This window comes from Cinclus cinclus, chromosome 2, assembly GCF_963662255.1.
Source record: "Cinclus cinclus chromosome 2, bCinCin1.1, whole genome shotgun sequence".
NCBI lineage: Eukaryota > Metazoa > Chordata > Aves > Passeriformes > Cinclidae > Cinclus > Cinclus cinclus.
The window spans coordinates 20,028,417-20,044,614 of record NC_085047.1 but is presented as its reverse complement, the minus strand read 5'-3'; the positions used below and the strand labels follow the sequence as shown (position 1 = coordinate 20,044,614).

At 39.9% G+C, this 16,198-nt stretch overlaps 1 protein-coding gene across 1 annotated transcript in view; it reads right to left on the bottom strand.

The window, feature by feature from the left end:
• The window catches only part of IMPG2 (interphotoreceptor matrix proteoglycan 2), a 70,267-nt gene that overhangs the window by 14,337 nt on the left and 39,732 nt on the right, over positions 1-16,198 (bottom strand). Inside the window, exons 14-20 of the mRNA XM_062514868.1 lie at positions 14,993-15,305; positions 12,879-14,524; positions 11,768-11,987; positions 10,743-10,953; positions 8,434-8,622; positions 8,048-8,246; positions 7,071-7,150 (exon numbers count right to left, since the gene is read on the bottom strand). Coding sequence (XP_062370852.1) covers positions 7,071-7,150; positions 8,048-8,246; positions 8,434-8,622; positions 10,743-10,953; positions 11,768-11,987; positions 12,879-14,524; positions 14,993-15,305 — 2,858 coding nt within the window. The remainder of the gene's footprint in view (positions 1-7,070; positions 7,151-8,047; positions 8,247-8,433; positions 8,623-10,742; positions 10,954-11,767; positions 11,988-12,878; positions 14,525-14,992; positions 15,306-16,198) is intronic.

Sequence of the window (16,198 nt, the reverse complement as noted above, 5' to 3'; positions counted from 1 at the left end):
GTTGGAGAATTCTCATCTTTGGTTTTCTATGTTATAGGGCTGAACAGCTCTCTTATTTTTTGTTGGGTTGGCTGTCTTGTGGGGTTTTTCCCCCATGACCAAGTTTCTCATGTTATAAAATCACCTGCTTTTTGCACACAAATAATTGAAGAGTAAGAAGTTTTGTTAAGTGCTTATGAAACATAGTGGTCATCACAGCTAATCAGATTTTTATATCATGACAAGGGGTGCTGTAGTGCTCCATCTGGAGAGGAACAGTGCATAGTTTACAAGTTTGTTCACAGGGAACTGACGATACAAGACTTGATACAAGCTCTTGAATAGGTGCTGAGCAGCAAAGCTGCAGAACCTCTGCCATCTTGGGTCATGTGCATCCCTCACTAATATTTCAGAAGTAAAATTTTCCATGTAACTTCCAAGGATAGCTGCACACAGCATACTTAATCCTTCCTCCTTGCTTATCTCTGGGTGTGGCAGCAGCAGGCTGCAGAGAACCTGACTAGGCAAAATGCTCAGAGTTCAGCCCTCCCCTATGCAAAGCAATATTAAGGTTAATTACATAAAAGCAGCTTATTGACTTGAAGACTTATCAAATCATAATGGTTATAGATTGTCTCTCCTCTTCCTTATATAGGAAAAAACCTTTAAAATATAACCTCTTTGTTTGCTTTGTTTTTCCTGACATGACTTTATTCCATCTTTCCAGGCTAAATGATCCCTTTTTATGGTCTGCCTGCAAACTGTGGACTGGTTCTCTGCTTTGAACACCTTACCAGTAGTTTCTACTTCCCTTCTTTTCTTGGCAGATAAGTGAAAAGCACTCATGTGCTTTGCTCTTTGAAAAATGTCCATGATGTCATCAGTCTTCTTAGAGATAATCCCAAAGCATTTATCATCATCCTTACTCTCAAGTCACATACTCACTGCTTCTGCTTTTGTTAGCTTGCTGTATTCAGTGTTGCATTAGCATGTCCCAACAGGACCTATCTGCATAATTCTGAAGGTTTAAGCCTCTTAAAAGGTCAATATCTGTGTTTATGGGGCACCCATTCACATTACCTGCCAGCCATGGGAGGACATTTCAATGCAGGATCATTTTTTAAATTTGATGGGGTTTTTAAACAGATATTCAAGTGCTGACTTTATGAATGTTGCTGTGGTGGGAAGAAGAGCAAAGTGAGAACTCCATATAGAAGGGCTCTGTAGACCACACTGCCTTCCCACCATGGTTGTGGGTTTGCATTCATGCCTAAGGGAGGCATGTAAAACACAAACACTAAAAATATGCGTAGGAAAGTTTTGTTGGTTTTTGTTGTCGTTGTTGCTTCTGGTTGTTTTGATTTATTTTTTTAAAATCAAAACTTTAAATAATAAATAGTTAAGGATAAGAAGGGGGAAAAAAGGCTGTGCAGCAATCTCTGGGTTACTGGAGGACTGTATAAAGCATTATTTTGGACCAAAACGTTCTGATCTTTCCATATGAAATTAGGGATGGGAAGAAAAGCCATTGCCTTACTGAGCAGATGATGGGATCTACAAACAGTTAACTGCAGCCAGTTACCTGTAAGTCACAGTAGGAGACAAGTCTTGCACTGTTGCTAGAAGTGTTTTGCATCCCCCTCTCTTTCTGAGACAAGAAACCATATAATCACTGTGTAATCCTCTTTAGATGGGGCTGAGTGAATTTCCTCCCTGTAGCTGTCTCCCATGAGTAGATGGAAATCTTCCACACTTCAGATTGCTTGTAAGATCACCGCTGAAAATCTACCTCTTTACTTGCTCTCTTTTATCCAGTCACATGCCTGTTACTACTTAAAGTTTTGATGTATAGCCATATCCTTTATTGTTCCCATTTTCATTTCTGTTCAAGCTATGTCAGCCTTTCCAGACAGGCATGATTTTCCCATCTGGTAATCAGCTGTGGAGATGCAACCACCAGCCTAATTAACTTCAGCTCTAATTTGTGCTTAATATATTTTTGAACAACATTTAAACCTCCAATGACTCAAGGCAGATATTTTTTTTTTTTGTTTAGTTGTATAAATGAGAGCTGGGGGAAGTGTCCCTTTCTAAAAGGTCAGGCTTTAAACGTACTTTACTCCAACTTTTGTATTTGCTAGAGAAACAAAGTCCTTAGATATGCTGATGGTTTTTTAAAAATATATAAATTGGCATCTGTCTCACAAAATTCTAGTATTGAGGGTATTTCTCATCCTGAAACAACTAAGAGTTGAAATCTACTTTTGTGTTTAACTGGAAACAGAGGAAAACTAAAAGCACAGGCTCAGAACAACTGTAGCAGGTTAGGCAAGATGACATTTTGGTCCTGCAACCTCCTGCCATCCCCCAAGCAGAGCTGCAGCACTGCTCAGTATAGTGAGGGACCCAGCAAGGAGGGTCAGTAGCAGCAGAAACAAGAGCTCAAGAGGACAGAAACTCAACAAAAATTCCTGGGGGTTATTAATAATCTGGAATAGGAGTTCAAATTAGTGGTAAATATGGCAAAACCAAAACTTTCCCATTTGGTCAGACAAAAAAAGTCCTGGTCCAGGAATAGCTTTGGAATTTTTTCCAGTTGCGAAACCAAAGCAAATGAATTAATGTTATGTAGAAGATCAAGTAGTGGAAGGATAAAACAGAAATGCTGCTGTTGTTGTAGTACTCTTCAAATAAACCAAGCACCACAAAAGCCCTGTGAGTTGTCTACTAATATTTAAAACAGCAACAATGCCCTAAGCCATTTCCTATGCTGTATAGAGTCAGTCCTACAATGCTTACAGATAAACAGATAAATTGGTATTAGTGAATATTTTTGCTTTCTGTTTTGTAGGATGAGATGACTGTCCATATGCTGGAGCTCTAGCACCTCTGCGTGCCTCTCTTCAGAGAATCCATGGGGCAGAAGGCTCAAAGTCCTCTCATACTTCTGCAGCCCTTCAGAATAAGGACCAATTCCAGCAGGCCTGATGAGAAATGTGAATGAAACTATTGATTATTAAAGGCTTTTTTCATTCTAACATTTAAGCTGTAAATTCTTAAAACCTAAAAAGTTTATCCATGTACTTCCTTGGTTTGGAGGAGATAGGAGAAATTTTAGTTTCAGCTGTCTCTGAGAACCTGAAAAAGCCTTTTTTGTAGAACTAAACTATTATCCCGCAGCAGATGAAGCTCACAGTCTGGAGCTTCATGGAATAGAGATTCAGGTACTTGATATCTTTTAGCTTTTTACTGGGCAAGGCTCTGTGCTTTGTGACAAAGCAAATACAAGACAAGCACACAATTCCTGAAAGGGTGATAGTCTTGCAGCTCTGAACATTTGGTTTTTGGCAGGATTTCCAGCCCTGGTAGAATTCTACCTCTGTGGATTGGTGCCTTGAGGTTTAAAAGTGAGACCTTGAGAGATCCTGCCCGGGCTGCTGTGTGTTTGAAATCCTCTGTTAAAGGGGCAGCTGGTAGTGTCCTGGGGGACCTCGTTTTCTTCTGTGTCTCCAGCCTTGAGGGGAGCCACAGACACTGACAGACCCGCCAACATTTACTAAACAATACCTGCTTTTTTCCATGCTCTTAAACTAAGCCAAGTCATTCAAACCTGAACTTTTAAATTTCATCAAGTGATAAAGCACGTGCTAACTGATAATTGATAGATTTGTATACAGAGCTGGTTGGGCGGTGGTCAGCTTTTTTGTTGTTTTGGGAGCTTGGGGTTTTTTTTGTTTGCTTTGTTAAGCTGAGTTCTTTATCTTTGCCTTGGAAAGAAAGTTAGTCATTCATTAAGCTCTTGGCTTTTTGATTTTTCAGCATGAATTTTCAGACTATAACCTTGCAAGTATTAATGAACTATATTTGGCACTTTTGTTAACAAAGGAGTTTAACAGCTTCGTCAACTCTGTTAAAACAAAACAATTTTCTGATTCTACACACACAAATGCTTATGACTATGATGCCTTCTCTATGCCAAACTCATAGTCTCTACATGAACGTTATAGAAAAAATATCTTGGAAATAATTTTTTATTGTAGTGAAAAGATACCATCATGTTCATATGTATACACACACACACAAAAAGAAAAATATCATTGTATATTCACTGAAACACCTCATACTCAGTGTAACCAAGCCTCATCTCAGCTTGTGCACAACAGAATACCTTGAAAACCTCTGTGATCCCAGCTGCTATCCACTGCTGCACTCAGCAGGAGCAGCAACAAATCTCCCAACCCTGGCAGCTGAGCTGCACAGAAAAAACTCCCAAGCTGCTGCCCACCCTGAGTCCAGCAATTCTCTGCTCTGATCACAGGCCCTGGTGTTATGGGATGGCTCAGCCATGCTGCTGCAGGGCGGGCTGTGCCTCAGAAGCTCTGGGACCAGCTGTTCTGACAGCCTGTGGGCCAGCCATAGAACGAGGGGGCCTCTGTCTCATAACATCTGGTCACAACATTCAGCAGCACCATATTATTTCCTGCTGTCTGGCTTTCAGTGGTTTATATAAGCATTTCTTTGACAGATTGTGTGGCTCTGATACCCATCCCCTGCCACTCAAGGCAAGAAGGTACTACACAAGTTACTACACAAGTGATCCAGTGACGTTCTCCAGGAAACACAGAAAAATTGCATTGAAATATTCTATTGTTTAGCTAAGCTGCCTAAAGACAATCAAGTAATTCTTACTATCACTTAACTCTAGAAAGTATCAGGTGACTGTTGGCACATGGGGGCCGAGAACTACAGATGTAAAAATAAATCACTTGGCCTATTTTGCTAGCACAAGCTAATGCGATTGCAATTGGTGCCCTAAAACTGACAGCTGTGTTAATGACTTAAACAAGAGACCTTGGGTGACTGAATAGAACCCTAACACAGCTTAACATATTCAGAACTCTCTTCATAACTTGAAGACAAAATTCCATTTCTTTACTTGGAACTCCCCATCTCAATTCAGCAATCTCAAAATGCTTTAGGCTGACTTCTTCTGTTTAAGACATTCTATGCTGATTTCCAGTAAACTTTTCACTTTTTCCCTTCCCCACAGGAAAGTGCTGACATCTACCAAATGTGCATGGACTTCAGTACGTGATTTTGAAAGGGAGCTCATGGCAGGCTATTACCCAGTTCAGTGATTTCAAATATTAGATGGCTGAATTCAACACTGAGTAAACACTAAATATAATACAGATATAAAAGAATGGCCACAAATGCCAGTGTAGTATTTCATTATTAAAACTAGCCATCTTTCTATTTCAACAACTAAATCCATTCTGAAAATAAGCTGGGAAGGAAACACAACAAATAAATAATGCAATTAACTTACAAAATATAAAACTAAATGTCTACATACAAAAAAAAAATAAAAATCAATGTTATTCACATAAGCTTCACAGAACATTTGTATAATAGAAGCCCTTCTGTGCCCCAGCTTGTGTGTCTGCCAGAATGAACTGTAGAACCAGCTATCCTGGCTTTAAAGACACTGTAGTGTGCTGCAGAAGCACTGCCCTGCCTGGCCAAGGCTCCCTGTGGGGTCACTGACAGGCAATAGGTGATGCTGAATTCCAGGGAGAGCCCTCAGGGGGCTGCAGGCTCGGTGCTATCCTCTGCTTTGCTAATGCCAGGTGGCAAAATATACATCAGGCATCTGTACAGAAGAAAAGCTTTTCCAGTAAGGTTTTGTTTGTGTCTGCTTTAAAATTTTGTGAATGCTTTAAAATCATGCTAACATAACTCTAGCACAATTGTTCTCACCTACAACTCATTCTTTTGCAAATCAAATATTTCCTTCTACTACTGTTTTATACCCATAAAATTTCCACTGGAACCTCCAGTGAGGGGATAAAATGCCAGGCAGGGATTTTCAATGTGCATTTTATTTTGGTTGTGCATGTATCTTGACTTATCTGACGAGATTATTTTTTTGCCTTTGTATACAAAATCTTTCAACGACCATTATGAAGTTAAACAAAAATGAGCTTTCACAACCTCTGCCCCTTCTGATCAACTCTTAAAAGTGTAACTTTACACAGAAAAGCCAGAAGAAATTGAGATAAACAGACATCTGTACATTTTTAGCCATTCATTTAGAAAACATCTGTATCCGTCCATGCAATGTTAAGACTATTAGTAACTTTGCAGTTACATGTGAGCCCATTGCTGGGGCAACAAGGTAGCGTTTATCTCCCACTTGTATTCTATCAATTTCTTTTTTTTCTTAAAGCAGCTTCCTGAAATGAAAAACAGAAAAGCAGTGATTAAGTTCATCTCTTTCAAACATTGGATTCAAGGCAGCCCTTACTACTTTCCACCTGTGGAAAATCTAGACACTGATCCTTTTCAAGATGAAAAATTGAATGACTAACATGGAACTGCTGTTCTATTCAATTAAAAAAATACTGCTGAAGATCTGGGAACACAGGTTTTTTGCTACTGCATATATTTTTAATAGGATGCCACAGTTTCTTTCAATGTAACCCAGCAAGTTGTAATTTCCTGCTTCCTACAGCAGGAATACAGCTCATGAGAGTGTATATGCTAACAATTCAGTCCTTGAGGACCTTCTTTGTGCTTAGCTTTCATCAAAGAACACAGTTCAGATTGATTGTTTGAAATTGTAGTTTGTTACAGTTTGTGCACACCATACCAGACAGGAGTGTACTAGTGTTCTGTTTGGTGCTGGTCAGTTGCCAAATCTTGAGAACTCAAGATGAACTAGCATTTTTGTTCTGGGTTTTTAAAATTTCTGTTTTTAAACAAAGCACTAGGCAATGGGAATTACACCAGAAGAATTAATAAGATTCTATCTGGGCTTTCAAGGACCTAAATTGATGTCAGAGTTCTGACACCCGGTAACTCTGGGATTTCTCTTCACTGTTATTTGGTTTGTTTTTTTTTTCCCCCCTGGGACTTCTGGGATTATTAAATACTGTAAAAAGGTTGAACTTCTTAAAAAATAATGTTGAAGTCTTAGCCTCTAGTGTCCTAGCATTTCTAGAACCTTAAAAAATAATACAGTAATGTAGTAAAGGCCACAGGACAAAATATCAAAGGAGTTAGTTACTCAGACAAGACATTTCACTCACATTTGATGCTGCCTAACAAACTCTGCAAACTGGCGATCTTTAGCGTAGAGCTCTATAATTCGAATTCTGTCCTGAATTTCCTAGAATACAATAAACAGAATTGTAAGTACATAACAGAAATCAGAATGCTACTGAAATAACTGATTTCTGGGTTTTGGAAAATAAAGCTCCTGTGTGATGCTATTTTCAAGAGTGGAGCTTGAAATTGGGCACTCCAATGCTAAAATTCTTCTTTATTTTATTTATTTAATTAAAATTCTTCTAATTAAAAAAAAAAAGTGAAACACTTCATTTGAATTCTGTAATACTTCACTTTTAAAACAAAACCAGTGTTTGGACGGAGTGTAGCATTTCAACAGGCTTTAACAAAACCATTTATCTCCCAGAGATACTTCGCCCACCAGTCAGCCTACCATCTACATACTGGATTCACACCTCTCACAGTTGCTTAAGGATCTGTGGTTAGTTCTGGGGTGTAAATTCCTTCTCTTTAGCCTTCTAGAGTAAACCTTGGATACTGTGTACAGGAAGATATAAGATGTGATCTAACTCGCAGGTTACAGAAAGACTTAAATTTCAAAAACCATCAGAAAACACCCCAAACAAAAGCACCCTATGGAAAGGCCTGGATGTACCAATTTTTCACTGTGCTTTCTAACATAGCTGGCTTTAAAAGGTAAATTTGTGTCATGTAATACATCAAACCTCCCCAACTCCCATGAAGTTACTTAAGGGGTCAGCTCCTTTTATTATGTGAAATTCATTACAGGTCAGAACAAAACTATAACTTTCTCTAAAAGGAAGCAGGGAAAGCAAGCTTTTCTGTCTTCTTTTAAACAGCTGCAGCAGCTGCAACCTGTTTATCTAGAGCATAGACCCTGGGGAAAGATCAGGCCCACCTCTGAGGTTAGAAGTGTGGAATAAGCTTACTGTTTCTATGATCTTTCCCATGCCACTGTGAAAACAAGGTCATTTACCTCCTTAGTAAGCTCACTGTTTTCATAAATGTGCCTGATCTCTTCACTGCTGTAGTCTGTGGATGTCTCTGCACTGGTGGAACTGTAGGACGTTAGCTGCGGGTATCTCCGGTAATAATGGCTGTAGCCAGTCGTGTCACTTTCATACATGGGGTTGTATTTAACTGCATTCTCAATGGACGAGAGGCTGTCACCCTGCCTGGGGGAGCAATAAACACACTGTGAGCTTCTCTGCAGCCTGGAAGGGCAGCAGATAGACTAAGGAAGCCTGGCATTTGGAGGTGCCTGTACATCCTGTTGCTTGTAAACTGTGTGATATAAGACTTATGACAGAATTATCCTTATTGTAGCCCATGTGTTTTAAAATATTAGATGGTGTCACCTACCCCTGGGACTCCCCAGTATCACTCTTTGTGTACTGGTCTCGAAGGGTCCTGGCCAAGAAGAAGATGACAGCAGATGCCACTAGAAGGAATCCTGCCACAGAAGCAATTGCAATACCCACAACCAAGGGCTCAGAGACGTATTCCTCACAGTGCTCCCCTCTGTACCACCAGTTCTCTCCCACACGGCACCTGCCACAAAGAACCACAGGGAAATTACACACCAGCAAAAGCTTTGGTTAATGTATTTAAGTTTCTGTTATGATGTACCCTCAGTTAAGTCACCCCAATAATTATCTTTGCTTTGTCCAATCACCAATTTTCATTATTATTGTTATTATTATGGACATAAGTTTTGGTAGATAATCATGTAACAGTTTGAGTTGAAAGAGACCTTTAAAGGTCATCTAGTCCCCTGCAATGAGCAGGGACATCTTCAACTAGAACATGTGGCTCAGAGCCACATCCAGTCCGGGGTGGGGCATCTTCCATTCCGCTGGATAACCAGTTCCAGGGTTTCACCACCACCACTGTAAAAAACTTCTTCCTTATATCTAGTCTGAATCTACCTTTTTTTAATTTAAAATCACCATGCCTTGTCCTATCACAATACACCCTGCCAAAGAGTTTGTCCTCACCTTTCTTTTAAGCCCCCTTAAGTATTGAAAGGCCACAAAAAAGGTCTCCCAGGAGCTTTCTTTTCTCCTGGATGAAATACCCCAATCACAGAATTGAATGAAGGTAGGTAAAATGGCAAAAGGGTATGCATTTGTGGTGGAAAATACCTCTGCTTTATGAAATTTACAGAACTCTGTGAGGTGTTAAAACTGGAAGGTGCTTAGACAGAGGAAAAACTCCTGCTTTGATGGAGTCTTGCATGTGACATATCAACACTGCAAAGGTGGAAAGCAGTTGTCTATCATCTTGTAATGCAAATGCTAATGAAGGTGTGTTAGCTGAGTAGAATGTTCCTGGTATTGTGACCTTCACAATGGCTAAATAGATACATAAAATAAACTATTTGAGTCCAACACTGTATCTCTGGAATGGTTGCCCAAAACAGTATTCTGTTTGGGCAAACATAAGGCATTTCTGCCTTAATGTTGTTTTGAACATAGGAACTATAATGTTGTTATTATTGATTTGCATTATATGTGTTTGGGAGTTTTTCCATAAAAACTCAAAGTATTTGTAATCTATTATAACCATGCACAGCAATGAACCCTATTAATAAACATCAGCAACTTAATTCTTCTCATATAATGATATGAAACAGTTTCTGAAAGTAGTAAGCAATAGCTCAAATTTTTTCAAAAAGTCTTCATAAATACTGGCTGAGACATGCTTGGTTTCAGATACCTTCAGATTAACACTATCACATAAATGATTATATGTATAATGCATCTTTGATAGTATCCAATTTTAAAGTTTCAAAAGCAGTTTATTTTTTACTGTTAACTGTTAGCAGTATAAGATTGACTTTAGAGAAGTTCTAGGTAAACTTTAAAAAGAGAATCACATGAAATATCAAATAATTATCAGTAGTAATACTCTTATTTGTGGCAGTTTTCTTAATTTTTGTTGATTGGTACATTTTATTTTTAAAATTAGACTGTTGCATTGTTTGAAAAGTAAAAAGTACAGTGCCATGTCAGGGGTATCACCACTTTATGTATCTTGCACAAAAATGTATCTTGCACGAAGTCTTTTTGATTACCTTCAAAATACAGCAATCCTGTTCAGATACATTTGTATCTCTTTTTTTTTTTAAGTGAGTATCTAGGGCCTGTTCCTTTACCCTTTTAAGAATCCACATGATTTCTCCCAAATGTACAATGATTTACTTTTATGCTTTTTTCCAGACCAAAAGCATTATATTTAATGTGTTTATGCACTATCAATGTGATGTTCAGGTATAAATTTCTGTTATGGAATTAACTCTCATAGGTGACATGACACTATCAAACACTGCTTCTTGAGAAAACCTCTGGATGTAAATTCTGTCCCCAAAGGTCAAAAAAAGTGATTGGAACAACTGTGTGTTCCATTACAACTGTTATTCCTAGACAGTTTTAATTTTTTATGTTTCTGTTCTATTAATTTGTTACTGTCTCATTTATGATATACACATTTGAAAACTAATGTTAACACTGGGACTTGCACTGAGCAACATAACATGAATAATAGTCACAATCTACTCACTTGTTACACAGTACTGTACAGAATTTTGGACAAATCTTACAGAACTCTACAACATACGAGACGGTAATTTTCATCCAGGAAGCACAGCTTCCAACAGCAGGGTGACCTACCTACAGATGGCCCCTTGCCCAGGGCTTATATCACACTTGCCATCGTTCAGGCAGAAGTTTGGTTGCAGATCACAAATGCTGTTGCATGGCAGCCCATCAATGCTGAGGTAGCCAGGATTGCAGACACACTCAGCTTCCCCACTCCAGCGATTTACTAAGCATTCTGAGAACTCATTGCAGGCCTGGAACTTGCAGGGATCTGCTTGTTCGCCTGACAATACACAGGGCAAAAAACTATTAATGAAAGGGGAGAGCCTTAACTGAGACAAGGTGCTGGCTGCTGTCTTCTCTACTGGTCTCTTGTTAATCCACAAAAATCTAGTGTGCATCTTTGCTGAGTTCCAAAAGGTTCTGTTAAGGTGAACAAGCACTAGCAAATATTCCTCTGCACATGCCAGTGGCATGGCTAAAACCACCCAGCAAACAGTCAAAAAAGCAAGTATGAAGTGGTCTTTCATACTGGAACAGACAGTACCCCATACTTTCTCTGTCTGCTCGAACTCTCTTTTACACATGAGTAAACCACAGGTGATATCACTTCTCAGTGCAACCAAGACCTTACCCCAAGCATGAGGCAGGAACTGTTACCCATTCAGGTGCTCACCTAGCAGGTAAACTGGCTACCACCTGTGGGAATAACCAGGTGGAACAAGTTCAAATCACACATGAAAGTAAGCACAGGAGAGATGAGCATCGCTGTTCTCCCTGAGCCATCTGCTTCCCCACTCCCCAGGTCAACTACAGGGGCATTATACAGAGTATTCTTGAGTTAATTTTTCTTCATAAATCTATATTGACCCTATACAGCTATCTCTGTCTGGGTCCCGCTTTGACTTTCATCTCTTCAGTCCCAGAGCAGATTTTCATTTGTGTTTTTTAACTCTTTCATAGAGGAAAGACTTTCTGTCTAAAGCCCAGCCTATGAATAGCAGTGGGTAGCCTCTGAGCTGCTGGGATCCTTAGCACTTAAACCAGAAGTTTTTCTGGATCCCTTGCTTTAAGCTGCATTTCCCTACTATCCTTACCTGATTCCACATCCAGGGAGTATTTATCAATGGCCAGGTTCATGGTGTGATATGCAGTGTTGCAGAAATCTTCCAGGATCATGTACACAGCATTGGTGACATTCCGCGGCACAGGTTTGGCAAATTTCATTCGACTGTTCACCACAATGCTGCCATTTCTGAAGTTCAGGATTTCCAGATTCTGGAATCCTGTCAGATTTGACTGAAGATAGGGCACCAGCTGCAACACAGGGGATATGACATCTTTGAGTCTCTCTCTACTCAAGCCAGTTGCAATATTACTGCAGCAGACCATTAGAATCTGAATGATTTTATCGAAATCCTACATCAAAGGGCATTAACCTTTACCCAGCTGACGTCTGTGCTGGCAGCCTGCTGGGAGCCTCATTACTTCAAGCAGTTCTTGAAAGAATAGCAATTTCAAGGAGTTTCTAAAAATCTACAATTCAGAAACACAATTCTCAGGACACAGACTGTGTTCTCCCTTGAGCTAAGTACGTGGAATACCTGCCATTTCACAGGGTTTTTCCTTCAAGCCTGTCCCCCTTCCCTCTCTCTGCTTTGCTTCCTTCACCTCTCAGAACAGAATGTTTGCTTCAGTCAGAAGACGGGAACTTCCCAGTTAAAATTTGATAGTTATTGCTGTGTAACTCCTGTGAGGCTTTCCAAGTCATCAGCCAGGTTAGGAACAGCCTAGTTCCCTGAGCTACCTCTTACTTAGGACAGGTTGAATGTGTTGCAGAAGAGTTTGCTCACAGCCACAGGTTTTCTTGCATTCTCCTCCCTATACACTAAATACAGAGCACTCTGGAAGCAAGTAGGGGGAGTGTAGTAGTGACTTCAGCAACACTGCTATTTCTATCGGCAACAGCAGAGTAGCTGGTCCCTGATGCTAAGGAGTTCTGCTTTAGAGAGACTATTATCTGAATAAAAGATGATTAGCATGCCAGCACCCATTTCCAGACAGAATTTTCCCCACAGGGGGACACAAATTTTAACATGTAAACACCAGTTTTGAATTGCTCTATGTGAAAGAGAGATGACTAAATATAATTTACCCACAGTTTTTGTCTATCTGGTAATGGACATTTACCACAGAAGTGACTCTTACCAGTTCCAAGAATCGCTGCTCCAAGGCTTTGTATTCAGGGGAGTTTTTATTAAACAGGTCCTCTGAAAACATCATGTTGGTAACCCGAAGACTGAAGAACACAACTAGAGCTCGGGATGGGACGGTACTACTATAGTGAGTTTCATGTGTGGCCCAAGCCACACTGGCCATCTCTGTGGACTGGACATGAGTAGTTAGCTCGATGTGACTTTCAGTCATTCTCCTTCCTTCCTCAGTCCTCTCAGGAGAAAAGTGGACAGTGCTAACCTGACCCAGGTCTACTGAAACATCCAGGACTCTTGTTGTTTCATCTCCCAGCTTTGTTGAGGTAGCCAATGATGGTGTGGATCCCACAGGAGGCAGATGGGATGGAAGCTCTATGGTGCTCGTTGTTACACTCACCGTTTGATAATCCATAACAGTGCTGAAGCTCATGGAAGTACGTGTGTCATGGTCTGTACCATCCTGTCCAGCAAAGTCCTCTGGGATGGTAGTGTGATTTGCAGAAGGAACTGCAGCTGAACCTTGAGTAATTGCTGGCACTGCTGGTTGCACTGTCTGATCTAAGGAGGTTTCTAGTGCCCTGTCAGTAGGCCAAACATCATCTGGTTCCTTCACTGCTGATCCAGGAGTGTCTTGGTCTTCCAGTGATGAATCGAGGGCTTGCTGCTCTTCTGTGGAAGCATCAGGCTTTACCACAGAGGGATCTGCAGTCAGAAGAGTTTCTAAAGAGATTGTGTCCAAGTGTCCTATTGTAGCAGCTTCCATTACATCTGGCTGCTCCACTGTGAATAGTTCTTCTACCACTGCCCTGTCTTCACTTTGGTATTTAACTAAGTCAGGGATTATGTTCTGGCCTACACTAGACTCCTCAGGTTGCTCCATGTTGACAATCCCTGTAGATGTATGGAGACTATCTTCCACAGACAGATCTGTATACGGTGGTGAGACAGGGGCCTCTCCAGTTGGCATGACAAAAGAAGAATCATACATGCCCAGTGTTTCTGTCTGTGTAGATGGTTCCAGGGATGATGGCTCTTCTGTCTGTAACAGAGGTACTTGCGAAGTTGTAGTCTCTGGAAAGACAAATATTTCAGACTCATCAAGGAAATCTTTTATATTGACTTTCCCTTCATTCTCATCTTTGGAAAGATCATAATCTAATTTATTCCCAGAGTTAAGAATATAGTCTAAAATCATGCCTTCAGGAATATCCTCAGTTTTGATTAATAAAGACTCATTGTCATCTTCAAGCCAGCTATCAGGACCAGGGTAGAAAACTGGTTCCAGGGTTGCTTCTTCCCAAGGCCAGATACTTGACTCCATTTCTTTTCCTGAGCCATCAAAAGCTGAACCAGACCCATCATCATATATAATTCTATCTCCAAGAAATATATCAGTTTCATCTTCCATAGGGGGCACTTCTAAGGGGAAAGGAATTTCTTCCACAGAGTCTGCACTGTCACTGCCCTCAGGACTACCTTGGATTACTTCTTCCTTCTCTTTGATATCAGTCTCTACGACTGATGAAGAGGCCACTGTTGGTGCAGAAAGCAGAGGAACTGCATAGTCATCAGTAGATGGAGATTCTTCAGGCACAAGGTGAGAAGGACTTAAAGGCAAAAGTTCTTCAGATATTCCAGTGTCTTCAAACATTAAAAATAATAACAAATTGACAATTAGATGTTGTTTTTGATAAAAAGTGTCAAATTTCATTAAATTTATTATCTGTAGATCTGTGTTCCATATTTTCCATAATATATCCTAGTCTCTGTATGCCAAAGTCATAAGGACCCCTGTTAACCTCTGCAACTTTGCATTTGGATATTCTGTGGGCCAAGTCAAGACATACAAAATTACTTCTATGCTATTTAACAAGTGCCATGCACGTATCATTTCCAGAAGAGAAAAACAGGCATTATTAGCTATTACAAGCGTTTTACCTTGGTTTACCTTGTTTTTGGATACATGTGCACACAAAAGGTGAAAACTGGCAGAGAAAAATATTCAATTTTTAGACCTTTCCAAAAACTCATTTTGGTGAACTATAATTTGATGAGTATCAGGAAACACTGGTGTCCAAACTTAAGCTTCAGTCAATGGCATTAACTTACCATCTAAAGAACTGGGAGCTGAAAGCCATTCCAGAGAGTCCATAGAATCATGCTCTAACACTGGTACAGTGACTAAATAAGAAGTGTCTAAATTCAGCCCATCAGGCAAAGAAGTGACATCAACCTCTGAGGAAAGTGGAGCTTCAGGTGCCAAACCAGCCTCATAGTCAATGTTCCCTGGTCTTGGCTGGATTTCATTGTCACTGGGCTGCTCACTGTCTGAGGTGGAATCTGGTTTGATGTAATCCAAGGGCAAGGCATTGCTGACAGTTGACTCATCTGCTGAAGGACGTTCAGCTAAAAAGGTGCCATCCTGGAACATAAAGCCACTATTAATATTTCCACTCTTACAGGGGAAACACTGATTGTCTGCATTGAGCTGAACACAAGAAGTGGTTAACAACAGGAAGTAGCCAAGTCTCAGACTACTGCCTCTGAGGGAGCAATGCACAGCAGCAGGAGCAGCGGCAAATATAGACCTTTGCTAATCTTGTGTAATATACATGTAAAATGCACATCCTTCTGAAAAATGTCACATCCAGGCACGTCCTTCAAAAAGGGAAAGGAGCCATTCAGATTGTTTGGAGTGCAGCACCCCTTAGGGTATTAAGGGATTTACCACCTATATCCAACCACATCTCCTTTCCTATGCTGAAAAAACGAATATGTCCATCTCCAACTAAATCAAAGATAAATGTTGTCTGCCATCCTAAAGTATGTTGAGGTTCTAACAGCTATTATTCATCAGCCACACACCAATACAGTCATTCTAATATTCCAGTTACTATGATACATGGAACAGTGTCGAAAGTAAACTTTGATGGATGCATGTCCAGTCATCATTTATTAATATATTTTAGTTTGTGGGTATGAGAACAGCAAAGACCAGAATTTAATGAAGAGCATTTAGAACCTGAAATAATTTAGTCTCAAATCCAAGATACCTGTACAGGAAAAAAAAAAAAAACTATTAGCAGTAATGATGAACAACAAAGTGCATGCAGAATGAATTTGTGAATTAAAAAGTAACTTCTTGTTACATCTCCAGTTTCCACACTGCTTACTTACTATTCCAGCTTCCAATCATTAGTTGGTTAACAGTTAAAGTAGTTAGCATATTTCATCTTTGAATATTAATCTCCTACTATGGTGTCTGATGAGGTAATTATATTGGAAAAAGGCAATAAAGATATTAAGTTATTTGGT